This window comes from Sus scrofa, chromosome 14 (genome assembly GCF_000003025.6).
Source record: "Sus scrofa isolate TJ Tabasco breed Duroc chromosome 14, Sscrofa11.1, whole genome shotgun sequence".
Classification (NCBI taxonomy): Eukaryota; Metazoa; Chordata; class Mammalia; order Artiodactyla; family Suidae; genus Sus; species Sus scrofa.
This window is the reverse complement of record NC_010456.5, coordinates 29,909,150-29,936,910: the sequence shown is the minus strand read 5'-3', so window position 1 is coordinate 29,936,910 and position 27,761 is coordinate 29,909,150. Positions and strand designations below refer to the sequence as shown.

General features: G+C 51.8%; 1 protein-coding gene and 1 long non-coding RNA gene across 4 annotated transcripts in view; one reads left to right on the top strand and one right to left on the bottom strand.

Moving 5' to 3' along the window:
• Window positions 1,340-27,761, bottom strand: part of ABCB9 (ATP binding cassette subfamily B member 9) — a 39,820-nt gene continuing 13,398 nt past the window's right edge. Inside the window, exons 3-14 of one of the 2 annotated variants that reach the window (XM_021074072.1) lie at window positions 26,362-27,056; window positions 21,127-21,241; window positions 20,447-20,577; window positions 19,446-19,448; window positions 19,151-19,356; window positions 16,035-16,232; window positions 14,591-14,719; window positions 11,847-12,035; window positions 11,199-11,372; window positions 7,299-7,458; window positions 5,142-5,278; window positions 1,340-2,555 (exon numbers count right to left, since the gene is read on the bottom strand). In XM_021074072.1, the coding sequence (XP_020929731.1) occupies window positions 2,295-2,555; window positions 5,142-5,278; window positions 7,299-7,458; window positions 11,199-11,372; window positions 11,847-12,035; window positions 14,591-14,719; window positions 16,035-16,232; window positions 19,151-19,356; window positions 19,446-19,448; window positions 20,447-20,577; window positions 21,127-21,241; window positions 26,362-26,968 (2,310 nt within the window). In that variant the 5' untranslated portion in view covers window positions 26,969-27,056 and the 3' untranslated portion in view covers window positions 1,340-2,294. The remainder of the gene's footprint in view (window positions 2,556-5,141; window positions 5,279-7,298; window positions 7,459-11,198; window positions 11,373-11,846; window positions 12,036-14,590; window positions 14,720-16,034; window positions 16,233-19,150; window positions 19,357-19,445; window positions 19,449-20,446; window positions 20,578-21,126; window positions 21,242-26,361; window positions 27,057-27,761) is intronic. The other variant, XM_001928591.4, reaches the window with a different exon arrangement.
• Window positions 17,068-21,096, top strand: LOC106505925. Of its 2 annotated transcripts, none has more exons than XR_002338921.1 (4): window positions 17,068-17,425; window positions 17,635-17,709; window positions 19,170-19,334; window positions 20,839-21,096. It is a non-coding gene; the product is annotated as an uncharacterized LOC106505925 (long non-coding RNA). The 2 variants fall into 2 exon arrangements; XR_002338922.1 differs by lacking the exon at window positions 20,839-21,096 and adding an exon at window positions 20,385-20,505.

The window sequence follows — 27,761 nt, the reverse complement described above, 5'->3', positions numbered from 1 at the left end:
GCTCCCAGAACTGGGATAGAATAGGTTTCTATTGTTTTAAGGCACCCAGTTCATGGTCGTTTGTTACAGCAGCACCATAAACCCATGCACCCTCCTCCTCATCCCCAATCTCATCTTCATCCTTGCAACACATCCCCCTTTACAGGTGAGAACACTGAGGCCCAAGAGAGGGGACAATAAGCAGGGAACAGGTGTCTCAACTTTCCTCCTGCCTGAATTTAACTCAGCTAGGTATCTTGTTGGGTTTTCTCAGTATTTCAAAATCTGTATTTATTTTTATTATGGAATGGTAAGCACAGTAAGAGTCCAGATGACACAATACCATGCAACTTTTTGGTTCCTACTCTTGGGGGGTTCAGCTGTGGGGTCTTGGTTGTGTGGCATAGGGTAAATCAATTAATCTCTCTGAGCTTCAGATTCCTTAATTTTAAAACGGGGAAATGGGAGTTCCCTAGTGGTCTGGTGGTTAGGATCTGGTGCTTTCATTGCTGAGGCCCAGGTTCAATCCCTGGTCTGGGAATTGAGATCCCACATCAAGCCGCTGCACAACACGACCAAAATAATTGCATGGTGGGGGGCGGGGGGGGGAGCGAACCGGTTAAAATGAGAATGGATGCTAAGCACCTGATGTCTCTCTGATTCCACCTGAGACCCCAGCCTGAGCCAGAACGCGTTCTTGCTATAGGACCATGGTCTCAGGCTCACAATGGGTTTCTGAGGGAGGGAGCTAGAGGGCCCTGGATGAATAAGCTGCTCGAGGCAGGGCCAGGCCCCTGCCCCAGGGCAGGCAGGGAGCTGGTTTGTGCAGTGTGACTGTACCAGTAGTTAAAATCCTGAAATACTCTACTGCGGTAAAAAGCCACTGCCCCAGCCCCCCTCCTGGGACCCCAGACTCACACACAATCCAGCAAGTAAGAACCACCGGGAGTCTTCCTGCATCCAATCCTAAGCCTCTCTTCCAACCGGGTTGTTCTGCTGGGTAATATTTCTTGGCGCCATGGGTGTGGGGCGTCCTGTCTTTGATGGAAAAGAACAGGTGGCATTTGCTAGGTCTCCGCTTTTCTGGGAGGCAGAGAAGTGGCAGGGATTTAGAGCAGCTATGTCTCTGCTACCCTGCACAAGCCCTGGGGAGACAGACAGATGGACAGATGTGAATGTCAGCATCGGGGGTCCTGGGGATAGGACCTGAAGGGCACAGACGGGGCTCCTGGACACTGGGGGCAGGCCCAGGACCACCCAAAGTCTCCCATGACTGTACGATGCCAGGCCAGAGCAGAGATGGTCTGATGGAGAAACCAAGCCAGGCGATGAAGCAGAAGGCCCAGGAAGAGGTCAGAGGTCAGGGGTCAGAGGTAGTATACTTTATTGACCGGTTCTCCCAACATCTTGCAACACCCCCCTCCCCCCACAAAGCCAGACCTAGGCTTTGCCAGCATCCTGTCCATCAGACAGGGAAGAGAATGCGTCTCCCAAACATCCGAAGGGCGTCGAGGTGACTGTCATCGTTGGGAAGGGGCCGCCAGCCGGGGTGGGGGGAGGGAGGGGCAAGGCAGGGGGAGGGGCTCAAGCTGGGTGCTGGGCTGGGGACACCCCGAGGCTTCGCCAGGCCTGGCCAGCCCCTCACTCCCCCAGTTAAGGTTGGTAGTGGTTCACAGTGAGACTGGCTTAGATCTGGGCAGGCAGGAGCCTTCCACTCCCGCCCACCCTTGGCCTGACTCACGAAGCTGGGAAGAGCAAGAGACAGGAAGTCCCCCGCCTGGGATGGGGAGCCCCTTCTCTCCAGGGGCAAAGGGTAGAGGCTGCATACTCCCCTGATGTCCCCCAGGCTCTGAGGAAGGGTCATACGCTCCCGGCTCAGAAGTTTCTAGAATGTCTTGGTGAACTTGCCAGTCATTACTCCCAATTAGAAAAACGTTTTTGAAATCTAGGAGATGACTGGGGCCCATCAAACCAAGCAGTAAAAAATCTGGTTAAGATCTTGGTTTAAAAAGGTAGCTCTACCTTCGCTTAGCAGCCTTGGGAGCCAGATGGAGAAAACAGCGGTATCTCCACCACCAAGACTGGAGGGGGTGGCTCACGGCAGCAGGGGGCTGGTGGTGGCCCGGGGAACAGGGTGGGAACTGGGGGCAAGGTGCAGGAAGCAGTGACATGTGGGACAGGGCAGGTGGCCCTCCAGTGCCTTGGGCCTGGGCTCAGAGGGCAGTGGGGGTGGTGAGGCCCTCCTCCCCCACCATGGGCCCATCTGCCAGGCGGGCACTGGGGCCTCTGCCCCACTGGGAGAGGTGGGGCCATGGTCAGGCCTTGTGATTGCCATTGCCTGGCGTTTCCTGGTGGCCGGCTGTGTAGTCTGAGGCGGGCTCGAGCCCCAGCATCTGCCGCTGCACCAGCTTGGCGTAGAGGCCGCCCTGTGCCAGCAGCTGCTGGTGGGTGCCCTGCTGCACGACTCGGCCCTTGTCCAGCACCACGATGAGGTGCGCCCGCTCCACTGTGCTCAGCCGGTGCGCGATGATGAGCACTGTGTGCTTCTGCAGGTTGCCGTGGATGGCCTGCTGGATCTGGGAAACAGGAGGGGCCAGCTCACCCTGGCACCGCCCCAGCCACCCACCACCCCGCCGGGTCCTGGCTCAGATCCCAGATCTACCACATCCTACAGTTGCTCAGCCTCTCTGGGACTTCCTCATTTATAAAGCCAGGACTTGCAGAGGACTTGCTTCCTGGATATTTGTCCACAGGGGACAGAGTTCAAAGCCTGACACAGGGCAGCGCTCGATGACTGTCAGAGAGGCCCCAAATAGGGTTGTCCCCTGGTCTTTCTGCTCCTTCCTCTAACTTGGCCGTGGTTGATGGTCTCATGGGAAGCCCCAAAGCTCAGGCCGACAAAACAAGGCATCACCCTCAGTTTTTTTCCCTGGTCACCCAATTCCAGCCCAGCAGCAAATCCTGCAGATCCATCTCCCACGTGCTTTGTCCTGTTGCATCTTTCCACCTCTGCCACTGCTCCTTCTTTCCTGAATGCTTGCAACTTTCCTGCCCCACTCCCAGCCACTCTCCACATGGATTTAAAGTTTTTCTTTTTCATTTTACAGCCGCACCTGCAGCATATGGAAGTTCCCAGGCCAGGGGCTGAATCAAAGCTGCAGCTGTCAGCCTATGCCACAGCCATGGCAATACCAGATCCGAGCTGAATCTGCAGCCTATGCTGCCACTTAAGGTAATGCTGGATCCTTAACCCACCCAGAGGTCTGGGATCAAACCCGCACCCTCACAGAGACAACATTGGGTCCTTAACAAGCCACAATGGGAACTCCTGGATTTAAATTTTTTAATCAAGTCTTGTTGAATTCCTGCTCCAAGCCCTCCAAGAGGTTCTTGTCCCATTTAGGGTAGAATCCAAATACCTGGGGGAGTTTTAGGTCCATGAAATTATTCTACATAATATGACATTCTGCATTTTTTCAACACAGTGACCCCTGATGTGAACTCTGGCCTTGAGTTAGGAATCATGCATTGATACCAGTGCGTCAATTGGAAGAAATGTACTGCTAATAAAAGATGTAACAGGCGACACTTTTTGCGGGGGGGGGGGAAGGGGGGGCCCTGAATACAAGAACTCTGTACTTTCTGCTCAATTTAAACCTAAATCTGCTCTAAAAGAAAAAAATCTATTAATGGAAGAAAAAAAAAAAAAAGCTAAATTCCTTAGGGCCTGAGGAGCTTGTGTCACCCTGTGACTCTGTTCAAGCCTCATTCTGCCCAACCCCCAGCCACCAGCCATGCTGACTTGCAGGCTTGGCTGTGGACCTGTTCTTTGCACCCACTGCCCCCTCTTCCTGGGACGCTCTTACCCAGACCCCGAGGGCTGGGTCCTTTCCTTTCTGGTCTCAACTCAATTGGTACCTGGTGACCCTGGTTTTGTTGCTGCGAACTGCAGAATTCCTGGCACATGTGGCCCCATCCAAACCCTGCCCTGAGACAGCCTCACTCCAGTCCGTCTCTAGGATGACCCCAGCCCCCTAACTGCTCAGCTGCCAGGAGAATTCACCTGACTGGGCCCTGAGCTCCCCTTCTTAGAGCACTTAACAAAAAGGGCTTATAATTGTAAATCTATAATTGTAATATATACATTTATATATCTGAGGGACAGAGCCAAGATTTGCATATATATGCAAATTTTATATATTGCATATATATATATATATGCAAATCTCCTAAAACTCAGGACTGTCTTTCTCAAGGACCTGAATGCCATCCCTTTGAAGTGTAATCATCCTAATCACTGGAAGGATAGAGCCGCACCGCCCAGCGCAGTCCGGGTGGGAGAACTGAATCCCAACCCCAATGGTTGCCGGCTGCGGGGACCACCCCCTTCCTATGCCCGCAATCTTTTTTTGACCACGCTCTCCTCAGGCAGAAGTTCCCCGGGCCAGGGATCAAACCTGAGCCACAGCAGAGATGATGCTGAATCCATAACCACTAGTCCACCAGGGAACCCCCCAATCTCCCTTTAAAACACAGTCACCAGTGTCACCCATGTATGAATGGAGTTCAGGCCCGTTTCTATGGGCAGAAGCTACAGAATAAAATCTGTTTTCCAGGCTTTAACGTCCCGGTGGCCTCCTCCCAGCCCTCTATCACATGACTGTTTCATTTTCCCCGCAGCACAGGCTCCAGGGCGAACTCATGCCTGTCTCCTTGTCATATGTCTCGCCCCTGGACTGGAACCACCTTGGGGGCAGGTAACCCCAGCACCTAGAGCAGTGCCTGGCACCCAGGAGGAGTGCATTACATCCCTGTGTAATAAATGAATTGATCCACAGAGAGATTGAGGTAGCTAGTCCGCTTCTAATACACTACTGGACCCTCTTTACCAACGAGCTGAGACTCAGTGGGGTGAGAGACACATTGAGGTCCTGAGCTGCAGGGCAGAGCTCCTAATCCACATCCTGTATTATATGTTTCAACACCTACAGCCCAGAGGCTGGGCCAGAATGACCAGGCCCTGGGCTTCCTCTGCCCTGGCAGGCACTCATGTAACACCCTAGCCCAAGAAGCTGACAGCTGCCCTGAGCCCCTCCCAGCGGGGTGGAGGGGGAACTCTGGCCACTGGAGCTGCTCCCCTCGCCCACCACCCTGCAACTCACCAGGTACTCGCTCTCTGCATCCAGGGCGCTGGTGGCTTCATCCAGGATGAGAACGGGTGGGTTCCGCACCAGAGCTCGGGCCATGGCCACCCGCTGCTTCTGGCCACCTGACAACTGGGCGCCTTTCTCCCCTGTCTCTGTGTGGCAGAGGCACAGGGGTCCAGTGAGTGGGAGGTGCGGCTGGGCAGCCCCCTTCCTCTGCTGTTCCCTGCTGCCCCGGGGAGCAGTGCTCCCCAGGAAAAGGTGTGGCTAAAGGGGCCACAGGCTGGAAAATTCAGGAAAGGACGCCCTCTCTCCCTGTTCACAAGAGGCATGCAAATTATGACCACGTGCAATTGGTAACAAGATACCAATTTTTACCTATTAATTTGGCAAAAATCCAAATGTTTGATAACACACTGTGCTGGTGTGGTTGAGGGAAAATGGGTACGCCCCAGTCTTCCTGGGGTACACCTGGTGTCATCTCTGTGCTGCTGCGCGCACACCTGTGCATCTATTGGGCTGTGCTGTGCCGGTCTACGGATCACAATTGCAGATGCACAACCCTTGGACCAGCAAAACGACCTCTGAGAATATTTCTCACAGTCACTTATTTTCTCACACACAGTGACTCACAGCATTGTTATTGCAGAAAACAAACAAAAAACAACAAAAAAATCCAAGCTAAAAGAACCCTCAAATGTCCATCAATATGAAACCAGAAATCAGTTATTTTGATGTAAATTATAAAGCCACACAATAGAATACTATGCAATAGGTGTTTTGTTGTTGTTGTTGTTGTTGTTGTTTTAAGCAGCTTTCTAGGAATCAATATGAAAAGGTCACTTTAAAAAGCCAGGTGCAGGAGTTCCTGTCGTGGTGCAGTGGTTAATGAATCCGACTAGGAACCATGAGGTTACGGGTTTGGTCTCTGGCCTTGCTCAGTGGGCTGAGGATCTGGCATTGCCATGAGCTGTGGTGTAGGTTGCAGACGCGGCTCGGATCCCTCGTTGCTGTGGCTCTGACCTAGGCTGGTGGCTATGGCTCCCCTAGCCTGGGAACCTCCATGTGCCGCGGGAGCGGCCCAAGAAATGGCAAAAAGACAAAAAAAAAAAAAAAGAAAGAAAGAAAAAAATAAAAAGCCAGGTGCAGAATATAAGGTGCTGGGGTTTTTTTTTTCTATAAAAGGGTAAGAGGGAATAAAAATACATGTGCATATTTGCATAAAGAAACTCCAAAAGGACATGTAAGAAACTAATGAAAGAAGTTTTGCTGGGGGCAGGCACAAACTGGCAGTGAAGGTTGGGATGAAATAAAACTTTTCATTGGATATTGTTATGTATATTTTTTAGCTTTGCATTATGTGAATAGCCCCACTGCAAGAGTTATTTTACAAAATATTAAATAAATAATAATATATGTTAATTAAAATAATACGAATATATCAATAAGCTAACATATTATTCAATTTATTAAATTAAAATACTTCTTTTTCTTTCTTTTTTTTTCCACACCCATGGCATGTGAAAATTCCTGGGTCAGGGATCAAAACCATGCCAGAGCATCAACTTGAGCTGATAAAGTGACAACTCTGGGTCCTTAACCTACTGAGCCACCAAATACTTATTAATATAACAGTAACTATAATGATTATAATTCATAAATTATTTTATTTATTTATTTACTTATTTATTTATTTTTGCTTTTTAGGGCCGCACCTACAGCATATGGGAGGTTCCTAGGCTAGGGATCATATCAGAGCTCTAGCTGCCAGCCTACACCACAGCCACAGCAATGCGGGATCCAAGCTGCATCTGTGATCTACACTACAACTCATGGCAAATGCCAGATCCTTACCCCACTGAGCAAGGCCAGGGATCGAACCTACGTCCTCATGGATACTAGCCAGATTTGTTTCCACTGAGCTACAACAGGAACTCCCATATGTTATTTTAAAATAATAAGGTTTTTGGAATGAAATAGAGGTGGTGGTTGTAAAGCACTGTGAATGTTCTAAATGCCACTGAATTGTTCACTTTAAATAGTTAAGATTATGTTACGGGAATTTCCCCTGAAATAATAAAGAGCAGCTGACAGAGGGCAACACATAACTCAGAGGGTCGAATCCCTGAGGGTGGACCTTCAGGCACAGCAGAGGCGATGCTCCAGGCTCTGTACCTGTATTGTAGCCGTCCTGGAGCTCCATGATGAAGCCGTGGGCATTTGCCTTCTGTGCAGCTTCTACCACCATCTCGAAGGGCACGGTGGGCAGGCCATAGGAGATGTTGTCTGTGATGGAGCGGGCAAACAGCACTGGCTCCTGGCTCACCAGGGAGATCTGTGGAGGAGGAAGGATGGGGCATGAGAGGCTGAGAGCACGTCAATCCAGCTGTCACCAGGAACCTCACAAGCCCCGGGCCTCGCTGACGCCAGGGGCCTCAGGTCTGAAATCTGATCAGGGTTTGCGCCTGGCTACCACATTCAGCTGCCTCTCTTCTTTCCAAACAGTGGAGTGCACTTTCTGCATGAGTCCCCTGCCTCTCTGACCCACATACTGAGGGCCACTCAGCTTGCCACCCTGGTCCAAGCCAAGCTGTCTGACCTCCGAGATAGAGCTCATTGGCAGCCCCTGTCCTGGAGGCAAAGAGAGAGAGTATAACTCTGTGAGTGGGTCTGTCCCTGCCAGAGGCAAGAGGCCACAGCCGGCCCAGGACACAAGGATCTTCCTGGCTGGTAACCCCTCCCTTTAAGAGAACAATTTAAAGGAGCTATTGTCACAGAGTTCCTGTGTGGCTCAGCAGGTTAAGGACTGGTGTTGTCACTGCAGTGGTTCAGGTCACTGCTGTGGCATGGGTTTGATCCTGGCCTAGGAACTAACTAGCTTGCTTGTTTTGCTTGCTTGCTTGCTTGCTTGCTTGCTTTCCTTCCTTCCTTCCTTCCTTTTTTCTAGGGCTGCACCTGCGGCGTATGGAGGTTCCCAGGGTAGGGGTCAAATTGGAGCTGTAGCCACCGGCCTATGCCACAGCCACAGCAACGTGGGATCCGAGCTGCGTCTGCGACCTACACCACAGCTCACGGCCACGCTGGATCCTGAACCCACTGAGCAAGGCCAGGGACCGAACCCACAACCTCATGGTTCCTAGTCGGATTCGTTAACCACTGAGCCATGATGGGAACTCCGAAACGTCCATTGGAAAAAAAAAAAAAAGGAGCTATTGTTTCATGATCCCAGCTTCATGAATTTGTATGTAAGTTGGAGGATATCATTGCAATACCGTAAATAGCAGAAAAGGAAAAAAATAAACAATCTAGTTGTCCAAAAATTGAAGATTGGTTAGGTGACTACAGTGCACCCATAAAATCAAACTGCAATAGGAGTTCCCACTGTGGCGCAATGGGATTGGTGGCAACAGGACGCAGGTTTGATCCCTGGCCTGGCACAGAGGGTTAAAGGAGCTGGTGTTGCTACAGCATAGGTTGCACCTGCAGCTCAGATCTGATCCCTGGCCTGGGAATTCCATATGCCTCCGGGGTGGCCAAAAAAAAAAAAAAAATCAAGCCGCAATATATGTGTTACGATCCTATTTTTGTTGGGAAAAAAAAAAGCATGTGTGCCTTTATACATAGATATTTTATATAAAGAGAGGAAGCAGGTTGGAAAGGATATTGACTGAACTGCTAACATTGTTCCTGCCATGCGGGAGAAATCAAAAGGTGAGATGGAGGGGTTCTCACATCTTCTGTATGAGATTCTCTGAACACATGGGAATGTGTTTAGGTAGATGAGTTTTTCTGCTTTGGGTTTATGACAGTTAAAATTTTAAATTTAAAGAGAGAGTATTCAGGAGTTCCCATTGTGGTACAGCGGAAATGAATCCAACTAGTATCCATGAGGATGTGGGTTTGATCTCTGGACTCAGTGGGTTAAGGGTCTGCGTTGCCGTGAGCTGTGGTGTAGGTCGCAGACGCAGCTTGGATCTGGTGAGGCTGTGGCTGTGGTGAAGGCTGGCAGCTACAGCTCCAATTTGACCCCTAGCCTGGGAACCTCCATATGCCACATTGTGCAGCCCTAAAAAGACAAGAAAGAAAGAGAGAGAGGGAGGAAGGAAGGAAGGAAGGAAGGAAGGAAGGAAGGAAGGAAAGGAAGAAAGGAAGAAAGAAAGAAAGAAAGAAAGAAAGAAAGAAAGAAAGAAAGAAAGAAAGAAAGAAAGAAAGAAAGAAAGATTCACAAAAGAGGAAATCCAAATGGCCAACAAACTTATGAACAGGGACTTAATATCTTTAGTCCCCAGGAAAATGCAAGAGGTCTCAATGAACTACCTCCAGGCCTGCACCAACTGGTACGGATTCAGGACTGGCTCTATCAACTGAGAAGACGAAGTGTCTGAGTATGTTAACCACTGCACAGCCACAACAGCTCTGTCCAGGAGCCTTTTCCAGAACTCCAGTGGGCAGCAGCCTGGTGGTGGCCCACCTGGGATGACTTTTTCACCTGCACCAGCTACTCCTGGTCATACACACACAGGCGGGAAGATTTCACAATCTGTGGCTTCCACCAACAACTTGGCCGGGAGTTGTGGAATCTCTGTGCCAACTTTCAGGCTCTCACATAATTTAATGTACGTTGATGATGTAAATGGCGCCTGCTAAACAGCTGGTGTTTTTTAATTTTTTTGTTGTTGTTGTCTTTTGTCTTTTTTTAGGGCCGCACCTGCGTCATACGGAGGTTCCCAGGCTAGAGGTTGAATCAGCTATAGCTGCTGGCCTACACCACAGCCACAGCAACACCAGATCCGAGCCATGTCTGTGACCTACACCACAGCTCACAGCAATGCTGGATCCTTAACCCACTGAGCGAGGCCAGGGATCGAACCTGCAACCTCATGGTTCCTAGTCACATTCGTTTCTGCTGCGCCACAACGGGAAGTCCAAGATGGTGTTTTTTATATGGTGTGCAACCTGAGCAACCATCCAGGCCATTCCTGCTCTCATGCCAGCATAGGATCAGGTGTTGTGTCTACTTTTCTGAGAGGGTTACCAAAAACTGTATGGTCATGAACGGCCTCCTTTAAGTACTGGAGACAAATGTGGAACAACTTGAAGTCTCATCCACTGCTAGAGGGAATATAAGTTAAAAAAAGAAAAAAAAGTAAAGCATTTCAATGGCAGTAACTCCTAAAGCTGAGGATATGCATCCACTCTGGGAGAACAGACCCACCCATGCACACCAGGAAACATGGACAAAATTATCCATATCAGTATTGTGGGTAATAGTAAACAAACAAACAAAACAGGAAACAACCCCAAATATCCATCATGAACAGAATATGTAAATAGACTGTGTGTGACATGTTTACACAGTGGATTATCTTCCAGTAATGAAAAATGAATGAACTACAAACACATCCTCAACCTGGAAAATTCACGAATAATATTGAGTGGAAGAAACAAGACACAAAGAATACACACGTTATGATTCCAGCCAGAAGAAGTTCAAAACCAGCCAAACACAGCTATGCTGTTTGGGGAGGCACAGAGAGATGGTAAAACAAAAGAAAAGCAAGAAAAGAATGATCATGAAAGTCAAGTGAGATGTTGCATCTTGGGGGGATTAGAAAGGACACATGGGGGGCTTCTGGAGAGCTGGAAGGTTCTATTTCTTGACCTGGGTGGTGTTACATTGTGATAATTCTTTGAAACTGTACAGGTATCTTTTTTTTTTTTTTCAGCTTTTTAGGGTGGCACCTGCAGCCTATGGAGGTTCCCAGGTTAGGGGTGGAATCGGAGCTGTAGCTGCTGGCCTACGCCACAGCCACAGCAACACTGGGTCCAAGCCATGTCTGTGACCTACACCACAGCTCATGGCCATGCTGGATCCTCAACCCACTGAGCAAGGCCAGGGATCAAACCTGCGTCCTCATGGATACTAGTCAGATTCGTTAACCACTGAGCAACAACGGGAACTCCCTCAACTGTATAGGTATCTTGAACCCTCATCCCTGCATCTGTCTTAGAGCTCACGGGAGAAGGTTTGATAAGGAAAGGGCGGAGAAGGGAGGCAAAGGCCCATCTACATACCGCTCGGTGCAAGTACTTGTGGTCATAGGCGCTGATGGGCTTCCCATCCAGCAGCACACGGCCCCCCTCCAAGGGGTAGAAGTTCTCCAGAATGTTGACACAGGAGCTCTTCCCACTGCCCGATGGCCCCACAAGTGCAGTCACCTTTCCTGGGGACAGGCTGAAGGAGACATTCTGCAAGGAACATGCAGACACGGTGTGGGGCCTCAGAGGCAAGTGGGCACCCTTCCCAGCCTTCCCCCCTGCTGGACCCCAGCAGGCTCTCCTTTCCAGAATTTGGCAGCATTTTTATACTTGAATCCTTTGCCTGGAATGCTCTTTCTGCTGAGAGATGTCAGCTAGCTCCTGCTCCTTCTTTAGGTCTCAGATCAAATGTCACCTCCTCTGAGAAGCCCTCCTTGACTGCTAATACCATCTGTGTAGACTACTCTATCCCACTACCCTGATTTATTGCCTCCCTAGCACTTATCCTGAAATCCTTTCATTAATGATCTGTCTTCCCCAACTAGAGCCCACACTCCAGGGTGGGGAGGGACTCCCCCTGTCATATTCCTGGCTGTAGTGCCACAGCCTGGCCTGCGGGAGGTGTGCACACGACAGGATGAGGGAAAGGAAGATGGGGGGAGGGAGCCTCAAACCCCCTCTCACCTGTAGGACTTGGGTGTGGGGCCGAGTGCGGTAGGTGAAAGTCACGTTCTCAAAGTCCACCCGGCCCTCCAGGTGGTCAGGGGCCAAGTTCCCATCATGCACCATGGTTGGCTGCCGGTCAATGAACTCGAACACCTTTTCTGCAGCTCCCACTCCTTGCATCAGGCCACTATAGACGGAGCCCACAGACTGCAAGGGAACAGACACATTCCAGTCCCACTGACACCCCAAACCTGGGACCCCTCCTGGTGCCAGAGAGATGAAGGGGGTGCAGAGAGGGCAAGAACACAGCAGCGGCTCCAGGGGGTGCCACAAGAGGCTGCTGGAGCTCCACCTGCTAGTACAGCAGATGAGGGCAATAATGAAAAAATGAGGACAGACAGCAACAGAAATTACTGACGCCACGTGTTTTATAGCTAAACCTCACCACTGGCCAGCGGAGTAGGTATTATATCAGCCCCCCAGAGGAGGAAACGGAAGCACACAGAAGTTAAATGAACCAGCCAGAATGTGGCAGAACAGGAATCAAACCTTCCTCTTTCAGCAGCCGCAGAATAAAAATTTCAATTTTAAAAGGGGCTCTTAATTTATACCATATATCTCCATGGGTAAAAACACACACAATATAAATGTGAATAATGACTCCTTTCACTGAGCACTTTGTATATGTCACAAGGTAGGTTCTATCATTATCTCCTTCGTGGTGATGAGGAAACAGAGGCCCAGAGAGCTTAAGTAACTTCCCCCAGGTCACACAGCCAGAAAGTGGCAGAACCAGGACTTGAATCCAAGCATGTCTGGCTCCCAAGCCCTGGCCCTTACAAGCTGTGACTGCAAATCCTGATTGGTGAAATTGGGGTGGTATCAGCACCAGTGCCACGGTTCTGTGAAGACAGTGCTTGGCACATAGTAAGCCTTCAATATTCCACAGCCATGGCTGTTATCATTAATAACCAGAAACGATTGTCCATATTAAGATACAAGTGCAGTGCATAAGTTGTTGTGTCTCATCCCAGAGGTGGCCCCGGTTATCCAAGTCCTTTCTCTGTGCATTTAGAAACACATGTACATATATCATTAAATAATTTTGAGATTAAAAAAACCCCACAAAAACACAAATGGGAGTTCCCTGGTGGTGCAGCAGGTTAAGGATCCAGTGCTGACACTGCAGTGGCTCGGGTTGCTGCTATGGTGTGAGATGGGTCCCTGGCCAGGGAACTTCCACATGCCAAGGGTGAGACCAAAAAACCAAACCAAATCGAAACAAAACCAAAAAAACCACAAATGGGATCAGACCAGCCCAAGGACTCAGGGATTAGCTTTTTCACTAACAGTGTGTCCGAGGGTTCTTCCCAAGCCAGTGCACACAGCTCTATCTCACTTCTGTGGCTGCTGCCTAGTGTTCACAGCTCAGATGGACTGTGTCTGGAATAAACACGTACTGTATTCACCCAATTCCTGGTTGATGGGCACTTGTTTTAACTTTTCGCTCTTACAAAACAAAGCTGCACTGAACATCCTGGGACATGTACGTATGGACTGGTGTGGGTATGTCTCTGCCCACTGGTGTGGGCATCTCTGGAGCATGGATTCCTAGATGCTGACTGAAATGACACAGCATGTGTGGCTGTAGCTAATGCAAAGTGTCATCTGCAGCAGGTGCTAGCCTGCCCCCTTCCCCAGGCCCCCCAATCCTTGAGTTTAATCATTGCAGGACACAGAGGCTCCACCTCAGTGCTGGAGGCCTTTGGAGAGGGTGGGAGGCAGACCAGAGAAGTAACCGCATCACTCCAAGCTTCCTCCAGCAGTGCCTCATGGCACTGGCATAGGCACCCCAGCTCCCCTGTCAGGACCTGCTGGTGGGGGAGCCAAATTAAGACACAATCTATTAAAAAAAAAAATCAAAACACCTATTTTCCCCATGGATCTACACTTTCTTCTTCTTTTCTTTTCGGCTGTGCCCATGGCATATAGAAGTTCCTGGGCCAGAGATCGAACCCATACCACAGCAGTGACCTGAGCCACAGCAGTGACAACCCTCCATCCTTAACCTGTTGAGCTGCCAGGGAAATCCTGAGGTTGTTCTTTTTTTTCCTTTTCTTTTTAGGGCCGCAGGTGCAGCATATGGAAGTTCCCAGGCTAGGAGTCGAATTGGAGCTGTAGCTGCCAGCCTACACCACAGCCAGAGCAACACCAGATTCGAGCCATGTCTGCGACCTACACCACAGCTCATGGCAACACCAGATCCCCGACCCACTGAGCGAGGCCAGGGATCAAACCTGAGTCCTCATGGGTACTAGTGGGATTCATTGCTGCTGTGCCACAACAGGAACTCCGGGGGCTACTCTTTAAAGCGGGTGAAAATCAAGTCAGACCATCTGGCTCTGAGCTTGTTTAACCCCACAAACGTGGTGGGCAGGGTGTTTAACTACACTGAGCCTTGGCTTCTTCTTCCAGGACACGGGGTAGGGGGTTTGGATGAGGGGCTGGGGCGCCACCCAGACCTTGCATATCGCTCTCAGGAGCAGTTTCTAAAATAATCTTTGTTCCCACCACTTTGCTCCATAAACAGAGTTGCTGTCACTTAAGTGTATTAGTCTCATTATTGGTATTATTACGTTCTGTCCCCCACCGACTTGGGAAAGAAGTACCACCTCCCTCGAACCCAGGAGCACCCTCTTTAGATTCCTCTCCCTCACCCCTCCCTTCTCTCCAGGACCCCCCTCCCCCTGCCGGCCCCTCACCTCCATACAATCTCCCAGCACAAACTCGTAGATAATGAAGGAGATGAGATTGCCGCTGGTCATCTGCCCCGAGATGACGAGGTGGCCCCCGTAGTAGAGAATGCTGACCTGGACCACCAGCAGCGTGAGCTGGAGGGCAGGGGGAAAGGGGGTCTGAGTCACAGGGCGGTTCAGACTTTCCCCTCAGTCATCTGCCCCACCCTGCAGGTCTCAGGGGAGGGGAGAGGAGCTGTGGGCTCTGAATTTACAGCCACAAACTGAAACTCCAGCCAGTGGCAGGGATGGTGCCCCTCGGTCACTCCTGTCTTCCCCGCCCCCGCCAGGGAGTTTTCCCCTTCAAAGGCCCCAGCTGGAACAGCCCTGAGCCTGGCTGGGAACAAGGCTTTCTTTGTAAGACCCTGGCGTGCGCATGCAACACACACACACACACACACACACACACACACACACTCAAGCAGCCCCAAGCACCTCAGCGAGGCCAAACTGGAGCTATTGGTCTTCTCATTGGGAAAAGCATAGTTCAGAGAGGCTGAGTCCACTGGCTGAGGTCACACAGCGAGCAGGGCAAAGCAGATGAAGTCTGTTTCCATGAAGGAGGGGTTGATCCAGGGCCTGCTTGCCTCCTGCCCCCCAGACACCTGGGAGAGTGTCTGAGAGGGGAGTGGAACCTGTGTACCTGGGGCAACCCACTCAGGGTCTCTATTTGCCCCCCATCCCAGGCTAGTGATGTTGGGTCAGAACTAGATCCATGGCTAGACCACAGTGCATTTGCACAAGTGGCAAGAGAGGCTTGGGTAGCTGAGCTGGACTGAAGGGCCGTCTCCTCCCTGGCTGGGCACTTTGAGGGGTGGCCTACCCTAGGGGGACCCAGAAGGTCCTTGTCCCCTGCTTCCATGTAGACCACCACCTCCTTCTTCCCCTAAACTCCAAACCCTCCTCATTCCTGGCCCAGATCTTTCCTGACAGCTCGCCACCCCTCCATGTGGCCAGTGCACAGCGACAGGACCCACGTGCTCCCTCTCCTGGGGCGCAGGGCAGGGGACTGGGGGCTGTAACTCACCCCCAGAGAGTGAGGTGGACACTCTAAAGGGGCGTGTGTGTGCTTGTGACACAGGGCCTGCCGGAAAGCGGCCGAGGTTGGGTCCTGGCTGGCCTGGGGGTGACTCCCCTCTTTGGCAGGGATGTTTCCCCAGCTAAGAAAAGAAAATTCCTGCCCCGCTGCCCCAGGCCCAGGCAAGGGGAAAAAGGGGGTGCCCTGTGAGGACATGCACTGGGACCCCGCCTCCCTCTCCAGAAAGATTCTCTGGGGACAAGCGGAAAGTTGAGACAAAGTCACCTGTCACACCAACACGCCAGGACCTAGGCTGACATCTTGATCGAGGGGGTCCCCCATCTTCGTGTCCCGTCCCCCCATGGTCAGACTGCCCAGGCCAAGGCCACGTACCCCGCTGCCCCAGACATAGTACGTGTAGGCTGCGGCCTCCTTCCTGTTCAGCTTGTACACCTGCTGCAGCTTCCGCGAGTACACCTCCGCCTCCTCCTCCTCGTTGGCAAAGCTGCGCACTGTCTTCATGGCGCTGATGGTCTCCTCGGCCGTGCTGCTGGCTCTGGCCAGGGCATTCTGGACCTCTTTAGAGAGCCTCTATGGGCAGAATGGGGGACAAGAAGGAGAAGACCCCAAAACAGACAGTCTACCTGAGCCAGACAGTCTCAGCTCTACCTGAGCCCTCAGGCCTCTCTGGGGTTTTCTACCTTTACATGGTGCCAGCTCTATGCGGGGAGCTCCAGGGACAAGAGGATGAGACTCAGCTCCCCTCTCTCCCCCATCTCCTTCTAGCTTGATTTGATGAACTCAGAGAAGAGACTCCAGTTGGGCTCTTGATGTGAGCTCCTGAGGGGTGGGGGCTGATCATGAAGTCATCTCCAGAATTCAGGGGAGGTTATGCACAACCATACAGTTTGTTTGTTTTTTGTCTTTTTTTTTGCCTTTTCTAGGGCCACTCCCACGGCATATGGAGGTTCCCAGGCTAGGGGTCTAATCAGAGCTGTAGCTGCTGGCCTATGCCAGAGCCACAGCAATGCCAGATCCAAGTCGTGTCTGTGACCTACACCACAGCTCATGGCAACGCCGGATCCTTAACCCACTGAGCAAGGCCAGGGATCAAACCTGCAACCTCATGGTTCCTAGTTGTATTCGTTAATCACTGCGCCACAACAGGAACTCCAATGACCATACAGTTTTTGATGACCCTCCCAGAAGAAGAGTCTCAATCCCTGATCCTGTGCTGACATGTAAGCAGGCATGCCCTGGATGGTTGCTCAAGCTGCACACTATACAAGTAATGCCAACGCTTAAGCAGGCACCATACATCGTGAACATATATTAAGTTATGTGAAAGCCTGAGGGTGGACACAGAGATTCCAGAACTCCTGGCCAGGTTCTAGATGGTGGTGGAGGCCATGGGCTATGAAAGCTGCCTGCATTGTGTGCTTACAACTGGGGATAGATGGCTAAGAAGCAGTTCCAAGTATATGACCACCAGGCTGCTGCCCACTAGAGTTCTGGAAGCGGTCCCTGGGCCGCACTATTTAGGTTTTGCAATGGTTACCACACACAGAATCTCACACCAGCCAGGAAGGCCTCCTGGGAGGCCGGGACAGGCTCATACATAGGCATGTCCCATGATCTGCGAGTCACGCCCAGGCCATCAGAAGCATGTGGTGTACTCAGGCATCCTGGGAGGAGCCATGCCGTGCCTTGCATCATGTCTGGCTGTGGGTGACGTGTGTGGCTTGTGGCGATGACTCGTGGCTATACAACACATTCGGGTACAGGTATGAGACTGACATAGAACTTCCTTTAAGGTCCCACCTGGCTGAACTTGAAGGTGGAGTCTGAGGTGTGCACAGAAGTGCGGCAGATGCAGGGGGAGCTCCAGGGTTTCCTACCCCCTCCCAGGGGCTGGCAGGAAGGCAGGAAGGGTGGGGTGGAGAGCAGAGGAAGGGAAATGGCTCTAACTCATATATTTACTTTTTCTGCTCAGGGAGGAAAACAGTGAGGCCAGTGACCCAGAACTGCAGCAGAAAGGGCGCTCACAAGTGGTGGGCTCTGCTAGAAGGTGACACAGTGGGTTGTGGGAATGGATCCATGCTGGGGCTGGCCTCAGGTCACGGGCACCAAGGGTCTGACTGAGGTGCGGACCCTGAGCCAATCACCTGTCGAAGTGCTCTGGAGTGCCCCTCCCCGCTCAGACCTGGATCATGGCGGGAAGGGCCACTTGCTCCTGTCTGAACCCAGCCTAGGTCCCTTAGGGCTCAGGGGTGCCCACTATCCTGGGAAGGAGGAAAATGAGGCAGGGGCCGAGCTCACAGGAAGACCCTTCCAACAGAGGGGTAGGCGGGCCAGGGGGACTGCTGCCTGCTCATTGGTGAGTTGCAGGTGGTGGCCCAGAGCCACCCCCACATGGACATACACTCTGGAGAAAGAGAGAAAACTTTGCACTTAGTGAAAACCAAACTTCTCTCATAAAGGCCTATACCATGTGCTCCCCCTCTCCCCCATCACCTCCCTGCTCTCCCCTCACTCCTGGCTCCAGCCTTACCAGCCTCCCTGAGGCTCCTCCCACACACCAGGTGCACTCCCACCTCAGGGCCTTTGCACTGGCTGTGCCCTCTGCTTGGAAAGTGCTTCCCCAAGAGGTCCACCTCTTTACTTGCATGCCACCTTCTCAGAAAGACCTATTTTTTTTAATGGCCACACGGAAGTTCCTGGACCAGGGATTGAATCCAAGATATGCTGCAGAAATGCTACATCCTTTTTTTTTTTTTTTTTTTTTTTTGGTCTTTTTAGGGCCGCACCTGCAGCCTCTGGAGGTTCCCAGGCTGGGGGGCGAATCGGAGCTACAGCTACCGGCCTACATCACAGCCACAGCAACTCAGAATCCGAGCCGCATCTGTGACCTACACCACAGCTCACAGCAACGCCAGATCCTTAACACACTGAACAAGGTCAGGGATCGAACCTGCATTCTCATGGATGCTAGTCAGGCTCATTAACCACTGAGCCACAACAGGAAACCCACTGCACCAGGCAGGGGATCGAACCCACGCCTTCACAGTGTCCTGAGCCACTGCAGTTGGATTTTTAACCCACTGTCCCACAGCGGGAACTCCACAAAGACCTACTTAAAATCGCAACGAGCCCAATGCTCCCCACCTCTCTCTTCATTCTTCTCCTGAGCACTTACCATCTTTTACTGTATTTTCATTATTATTGTTATTTGCTGTCTGTCTTTTATTAGAACACAAGCTCTCTGTGGGTAGTAGTCCTATCTGTTTCATGATATATCCCAGGGCCTTGGACATAGTAGATGCTCAATAAGTATTTACTGAATGAATAGACATGTGAATGAATGCAAATGCAGCCTCCAGATATGTGGTGGCCCCCTGATCCCCTCCTAAGTGGTCCCTGGTGGCTCCCTGAGCCCCTCCTAAGGGGTCTAGGAGTCTCTCGGAGCTGCCAGTGCTCACAGACCCCAGCAAGGACCAGGCGGGGCCTACCTTGTAATACTTGCCGTAGATGTCAGACACCATCATGATGATGGGAAAGCCCATGAAGGTGACCAAGGAGAGCTGCCACGAGAGGCTGAACATGAAGACCACCACGCCCGTGACCTTGACCGTGTTCCGCAGGAAGATGTTGATATTCTGGGAGACCAGGTCGCTAACCATTGTGGTGTCCGAGGTGAGGCGGGAGATGAGGTCCCCTGGAACACAGGCAGCTCAGCTCCCGCTACAGCAACGGGGCCACTATAGGCTGGGGCTGGGGACACTGGAGAGCTCAGACCTTCCTCACCTTCTGGGCGGGGTGTGGGGGGGGTGGAAGAAGAAGAGCAGATGCCCCTTGAGGGCTGCTCCAAGCCCAGCTCTTGTCACCAGCATCTTGTTTCAGCCTCAGCACCTCCCACAGCAGAGAGGAAGCAGCTGGGGCTCAGAAAGGGGAAGACGCCTCCTCAGGGCCACACAGCGTGTCCGTGACTGACCCACGACTCCTCCCTGTCAGTGCCAGAGGGGTAACTTCCCTCTTCCCTCACAGAGAAATAACAATCTGGGCTGCAGGGAGCAGAAAGGAGCAGGCGGTCTCTCACCGACTGCTGGATGCTAGGCTAAGACCCTCCCAACAACTCAATGATGTAGCTCCCTGTGGCACATGGAAGGTCCCAGGCTGAATCGCAGCTGCAGATGCTGGCCTATGCCACAGCCACAGCCACACTGGATCTTTAACCCATTGACTGGGGCCAGGGATCAAACCTGCATCCACATAGATACTAGTTGGGTTCTTAACCCACGGAGCCACAGTGGGAACTCCCATGGCTCCCATGTTAGAGGAGAAAACGGAGGCTCAGAAGGGTGAAGGAAGTGACCAGGCTAGCATCCAGGCTGGCCTGCCTCAGAGCCTGGATCTCAGCCAGATGCTGTGATGTCTTTCCTGCTTCGCCCTGCACGGCCACCCTGCTCACCCCCATAGGCACTGAGCCTCTCAGGCCACAGGCTGGGGTAGTCCTGGCCTTTGTGGTTCCCACAAGGCAGTGGAAGGTGAGGCCTTGGCTGCTTCAGGGACGTCGGGTGACCTGGTCAGGATCCTCATAGTGGCTGCAGCTCAGTAGGCCAACTCCCCAAGGATCAGGCAGGACCAGAGGCCCAAGCCAGCCTCTCCAGGGGTTCCCAGCCTGAACTGGATGGCAGGAAAAGTCAGCAGGACTGAGAGCACCGATGTCCCCATTTAAATCCTCAGCGAGGGCAAGCCCACCTGGCTGGGCCTGGCCCCAGGTCACCCCAGGCCCTGGGAGGACCCACCTGTGCGATTCTCATCAAAGAAGCTTGTTTCCTGAGACACCAGCGAGCGGAAGAGACGGTTGCGAAGGCGAATGTTCAGTCTGGCAAATATGAGGGTAAAAATGCCGCCCCGAATACCTGCGGCAAATGAGCTAATTGCAGATAAGAGATGTTATGTATAGCTCGACGTCCTTCCGACAGCCAACCTCCACCCCTGCCGCCCCTCCCGCTGCTGAGGGCCCTCGCGGGGCAGAGACCAGCGGGACCCCAACCTCGAGCCCACTCTCCAGGGCTGGCACCACTGCGGGGTCTCCCTGTTCCCAACAGGAGCCCCCAAGGTGAGGGCACAGAGGGGACTGAGTTTACTGCGGGCGAGGGACCCAGCTTTGCCATCCAGACCCCTCTCCTTCCAGAACAGCGTAGACAAGGCTGGCCCTTGTTTCCTGCTTGGAAAACAGCCCAAGGGGTGGGCGGTGTGAAAGGGGAACCCCGAAAACAGAAGCCATTCTTCGGGACAAGAGGGTATGGTTCAATCAGATGGATGGGACTAAGCCAGTTGGGTTGTTGGTCACCATAGGGAGAAGCGGAGGGGCGGGACCCTTGGGGACATTTCTTGGGCCTCCCCAGCCCAATTTCCTCCCAGGGGCTGGTCCTGACCTCCCTCCCTCCCTCCTGCAGGCGTGGGGTGGAGAGCCAGCTACCTGCCGATGGCCAGTGCACACATGACAATGACCGCCGTGCTGAACTGCTCCATGCTCTTCTGGATGACGATGCCGTCGATGGCCCGGCCGGTGTAGTAGGGGAGGAAGGTCTCTCCTGCCGGCAGACGGGTGGGCTCAGGGGGTGCCTGCAGCCAGGGGTGCCTGGGTCCTTCCTCCTGAGCCCCTGGAAGCTCCCACACTGCTTACCCCACCCATGGGGTTTCCTCTCTTGGCAAAGTCCCACTTCTCAGCATGGCAGGAGGCTGGGGAGGGGCCCCACTGTCTAATGGCCCTTTTCAGAGAACAGGAACGCAGGAACAGGGGTTATCCAATCTTTATAGAGTACGTTGTGTTATGAGTAACAATGGCTACAGGGATGGAGCACACAGAGCCAAGGGGCTCCCGTGCGATTGTTCGCTCCCTCTGCGTGTGGACTCGGAACTTGGCCCTGTCATCGCCCATCTTACACATGAGGAAAGGGAGGCCAAAAAGATGAGCTAATGCTCACCCAGCCACTCAGCCAATTGGTGGCTGACAGATGCCAAAGTTCACTTCCTTATTTTCTTTGCCTGAGGGTTCAGAGTGCAAATTCTTAGAACCTCAGAAGATAAGGGTCATTCTCCTTCCAAGCGATGCTGGAAATTGGCACCCAACTCCTCTTGGTGGAGCTATTTGCCAGAAAATGTCTTACCCTTATGTCCTGCTGTCTCTTCACAACTATCCTCAGTAGTTGTGGATAGAGGGGAGTTAAGCAGGGATGTCATCCCATTTCATAGACGTGAATGCGAAACTCAGAGAGGCCGAGTAATTTGCCCAAGGTCACACAGAAATTAAGAGGAAGGGCCAGGACTCAAACCCAAACCAGCATCCAATCTGGGAGCTCATTCCTTATGTCTTCCCTCCCAGTAATCCAAAATGAACACCCACTCTCATCTTATGGAAATGATGGATACGGAATGGAGGCTGGTCAGACCAGGTTGTGTCCCATTTTCAGTGCAGCTCTTTCAGCAGGTATAGCCTGGCTCAGGGCTGAGTATACAGGAGGTGCTCAATAAAAGTCATTGAATAAACCCTGGGCATCTGGCTGGTGCCTTCCTGGTCAGCCCTGCAGGGCTGGCTCAGCCAGGACAGGAAGACCTTCAATGGGGTTCTGGTGCCCTCTGCTGGTCACAGTGCAAGGACCACAAGGTGGCAGCCTAGAGAGTCTCTTCTTTTCCTGCCCCATCCCTGGACACATGAGGTCTTCAGCCACCGCTGTGAAGTTCTCCCTCAGCTGAATTTCTGCCTCAGTTTACCCACAGGGAAGCACTGGGCATCAGCGAGCTCCAGACTCATTCTGATTCCAGCAAGGTCCAATGATGATATTAACCTCAACAGAGGTTTATGGAGCCCTCGCTGGGTGGGGTGCTGTGATAAGCACGTGTGCAAACTCTTGTTGCATCGGCACAAGAACCACATGAACTCTCCAGTCCATCAGCAAATCCTGCAGCTCCACCTTCAAAATATTTCCAGAAGTTGCTGCCTCTACTGCCGCACCTGAATTCGTCTATCTCCTTGGGATTATCTAAGCCAATTGCTGGGTCTCCCTGCTGCCGCCTTTGTCCCCATCAGCCTGGTTTTCCACTCAGCAGACAGCAGAAGCCTATGAAACCCAAGCTGGCGTTTGTCAGCCCTCTATTCAAACAGTCCAGTGGCTCCCATATCATCCAGGATCAAAGTCAAAGTCCTTACAGTGGCCAACAGCGCCCTGTGCAGTCTGGTCCCTGCTAGTGATCTGTCTCACCTTCCACTCCCCCCCTCCCCCGCGCACACACACACACACATTCTGCTTGAGCTACACTGGCCTCTGTGCTTTTCCTTTAACCATCAGGTAACTTTCTGCCTCAGGACTTTGCATGGGCTGTTCCTTCTGCCTGGGGCACTGTTACCCCATAGTTGCTCCCTCATCTCTTTCAAGTCTCAAATGTCTCCCAATAATTCCTTAAGTGTGGTATTATCATTCTTCCCATTTTACAGATAAGGAAACTGAGGCTAAGTCATTTGCCCAAGGTTATTATGGTTAGGTTGCCAAGAAATCCATATTAACGAATCTCAATGGGAGATACTCAACACTAAAACTAACCTTTTTTTCCACAACAGGCAATTTTTCTTTTAGATTGTGAGGCTTCAGAAGAAGCATCCCTACTGGATGCTTGCTGATGGAAAAATAATTGTTAATAATCAGAGGACCTAGCTTTTATGAAGTACTTAGCTCTGCCAGGCACCGTGCTTCACCTCATTTAATTTCCACATTCTCCTGACACAGCCCTCATTTCAGGATGAGAGACTGAAGCTTGGCCAGGTTAAGTAAGCTTGACTACAGCTACTGGTGAAGTCAGGGGCCTGATCTCAAGTTGAAGCCCTTAAGCCCCGACATCATCCTGCAGGCTGGCATGATCTGCGTGGCTGTGTTTTAGGACATCTGCATTCCCTGAGGGCACACCAGCTGACAACGGCAACCTGGCAGGTGAGGTAGACAAGACTGTGGGGCGGCAACTGCCAACAGGGGCAGGACAGTGGTTCATTCACTCACTCACTCAGTGAGTCTGACTTTGGGCCAGGTATCGGGGCTCCAGATGAGTCAGACCTGGCCCCTGGCCCCGTAGGGCTCGGAGCCTGGTAACGGAGGCAGGAGAATGTACAGGTGATTTTCATGTCACCCACGCTGTAACTAAGGGTCACGGTAGGTAGAATCTGGGTAGGCTTCTCAGGAGGGGACATTTGGGCCTTGAGGCATGAGTAGGAGCAACTATCTGGTTAAATGGAATTTATTATTTTTTTTTTTTTGTCTTTTTGCTATTTCTTGGGCCGCTCCCACGGCATATGGAGGTTCCCAGGCTAGGGGTCCAATCGGAGCTGTAGCTGCCGGCCTACGCCAGAGCCACAGCAACGCGGGATCCGAGCCGCGTCTGCAACCTACACCACAGCTCACGGCAACGCCGGATCGTTAACCCACTGAGCAAGGGCAAGGATCGAACCCACAACCTCATGGTTCCTAGTCAGATTCGTTAACCACTGCGCCACCACGGGAACTCCTTTGTTTTGGTTTTTTTTTTTTTTTTTTTTGGTTAAATGGAAAGTACTCATCCCAAGACTCACAAGTGCTAACATTTATTAGAGGCTTGCTGTATGCCAGGAGCTGTACTGAGGTATCTTACATGTATTAGCTCACTAAACCTCACAACCTTGCAACTTGTGATGCCCATCTTATAGATGGGGAGACTGAGGCTTAAAGAGGTTAAGAAACTTGGAGTTCCCATTGTGGCTCAGCAGAAACAAATCTGACTAGGATCCATGAGGACACAGGTTCATTCCCTGTCCTCGCTCAATGGGTTGAGGATCTGGGGTTGCTGTGGCTGTGGTGTGGGCCAGCGGCTTACTGCTCCAACTTGACCCCTAGCCTGGGAAGCTCCATATGCTTTGGGTGTGGCCCTAAAAAGACACCCCCCTCCCCCCAAAAAAAAGAAGTTAAGAAACTTGCCTAAAATCAACAGTGCTTAAGGGGCCGGGACTGAGGGGGCGGAGGGCAGACTGTATGAGGAAAGGGGCTCTGGGGTTCACCTGTGCTCTTTGAGATCACTTTGGCTATGTGGCCAGACTCTGTCTCTGTAAGTGACACATGGAACAACTCGGAGCAGCTAACTCATAGCAGCGTTAGCTACTGTGGTACTATGGTACTCCTGTACTAACCTGCTCTACCAAGCTCTGTATCCCTTCCTTCTCTCTCTTTTTTTTTCATTTTTAGGGCCACACCTGCAGCCTATGGAAGTTCCCAGATTAGGGGTCAAATTGGAGATGCAGCTGCCAACCTACACCACAGCCACTGCAATGCTAGATCCGAGACACATCTGTGACCTACACTGCAGCTGTAGCAATGCTGGATCTGTAACCCACTGAGGAAAACCAGGGATCGAACCTGCATCCTCATGAATACTAGTTAGGCTCTTAACCCGCTGAGCCACCATGGGAACTGCTTCTCTCTGAATTTATTCAAGCTTTACAACACCATGAAATAAGGACGCTACCAATTCCCATTTCACAGAAGGAAGTGAGGCTCTGAAAGATTTGATCAATTCCCCAAGGTCACACAGTCAGGCATGGAGCAGGACTAGGATTTGTACCTGGGCCTTGTCACCCCCAGAACCCATGGCATTTCCACCCTGTAATGTCACCTTTCCACTCACATTGCTGCGGTGGTGCTTTATACTGTTTGGATCAGACCCATGGTAAGAGATACAATTACATCACCAACCAGGAAACACACCCAGGCACACACAACTAAAATAAAAGTTTCACGAAACAATACTTAATCTTAGCACAGACTACATACACCAATGGCTCTATCCTATCCTGTTTCATTACAAAAAAAAAAAAAGATGCTTTGATCCAGAGGTGCCACTTCCAGGAATTTCTCCTACAGATATACCCCCATTTATATACAGTGTGTATGAACAAGAGAAAAAGACTCAAAACAACCCAATATCTCAGGAAACCCACTAAATAGTTTATGAGACAGCCAGTAACAGCCAAATAAAAGAATGTGGTACTGATTGGGAAAATTTCAGAATATATTAAGTCAAAAAAAAAAAAGCAAGACACAAGGAGTTCCCATTGTGGCTCAGCAAGGTAAGAACCTGACTAGTATCCGTGAGGATGTGGGTTCAATCCCTGGCCTCACTCAGTGGGTTAAGGATCTGGTGTTGCCGCAAGCTGCCACGCAAGTCACAGATGTGGCTTGGATCCTGCGTTGCTGTGACTGTGGTGTAGGCCAGCAGCCACAGCTCCAGTTTGACCCCTAGCCTGGGAACTTCCATTTGCCACAGGTGTGGCCTTTAAAAAAAAAAAAAAAGAAAGAAAAAGACAATGCAAGACACAAAATAGAGAATTAAGAGGTAAAGAGAGTGATATATAATTCTTTGCTGCATAAGGAAACACCAGGAGCACATATAAGAAATGATAACATCTGCTTCCTGCCACTTGAAGTTTCCAGAGCCTTTTCCTGCAGTCGGCCCTGGCAGGGGGATCAGGTCAGGGGCAGAATTAGGAGGGAGTGTCTCCGTGTTTACCTTTGCATATCAATTTGATGTTTGAACCATGTAAGTATGATGTTCAAACTCTGAGAGGAAGGAAGAGGTGGTTATTTCTTGCTAAACTGGCTTCCTGGGTGCCAGCCAGGCCCCGGGGGTCTGCACTTACCCAGAGCCGCCACGATGAGGAAGAAGGAGGCTGCCACCAGGAAGGCTATGTCGGGCTTCGTGTAGGACAGCAGCTTCTGCAGCGTGGCCCCGGACGCCTGCTCGGCCGGGGGCTGGTCCTCCCTGGGGAAGCCCTCTGCCTCGGGCTCGGTGCCTGCCCCCCGCTCGAGGGCCTTGGCGTTGGGCAGCACAGTGGACAGCAGCCACCAGAGCAGGAAGGAGGCAGCGAGTGAGAGGTAGGTCCACACGAAGAGGGCCCAGAACCACGGGTCCCGGACCGGCTTGCGTACCTCGGAGAAGAGCAGCAGCTTCACCATGGTGTAGATGCCCCCGAAGAGGCACACGAGGGCGATGACCGTCCACGAAGCCCGCAGCCGCCGGGGCCCCAGGGCGCTGTTCTTGGCCACACCGATGGTGGCCCCCAGCAGCAGGCAGCTGCGGTACAGGCAGGCCGCCCAGAGGTCCAGCACCGAGTCAAAGATGTTGAAGTGGCGGATATCCTCCAGCAGGCTGCGGTCCCGGTGGCTGAGCACGTAGATGGCTGTGGTCAAGCCGACGTCCATGCTCATGAAGGCCAGGGTCACCGCCACTGCCTTCCACAGCTGCATCCTGCTGGCGGGAGGCAGGCAGGCAGGCACCGAGGGGCAGGCTCTAGCTCACGGGGGCAAAGCCATTGTCTGTGGAGTGAGGCCAGATCTGTAGGGGGAACATGGTGAGGGGTTCAGGTGTGCTACATGCTGGCCATGTGGACTTTAGCAAGTCACTTGACATCGCTGAGCCTCAGATTCCTCATCTGCAAAATGTCAATGATCAGGAATACCCATTGGGAAGGTTCTATTCCTTCAGGGAGTATTTATCAAGCACCCTGTGTGGGCCAGACTCTGTTCTTTGTGCTGGGGAGTTAACAGTGAACAAAAATGACAGAGATCCCTGCCCCTGTGGAGATGACACCCTCATGTCAGAGACAGATAATAAATAAAATAAGGAGTTCCCGTCGTGGCGCAGTGGTTAACGAATCCGACTAGGAACCATGAGGTTGCGGGTTCGGTCCCTGCCCTTGCTCAGTGGGTTAACGATCCGGCGTTGCCGTGAGCTGTGGTGTAGATTGCAGACGCGGCTCGGATCCCGCGTTGCTGTGGCTCTGGCGTAGGCCGGTGACTACAGCTCCGATTGGACCCCTAGCCTGGGAACCTCCACATGCCGCGGGAGCGGCCCAAGAAATAGCAACAACAACAACAACAACAACAACAACAACAAAAAAAAAAGACAAAAAATAAAAAAATAAAAAAATAAAGTTAGATTAAAAAAAAAAATAATAAATAAATAAATAAATAAATAAAATAAAAGATACAGTATGTTAAGGGAGTTCCTATTGTGGCTCAGCAGTAACGAACGCAACTA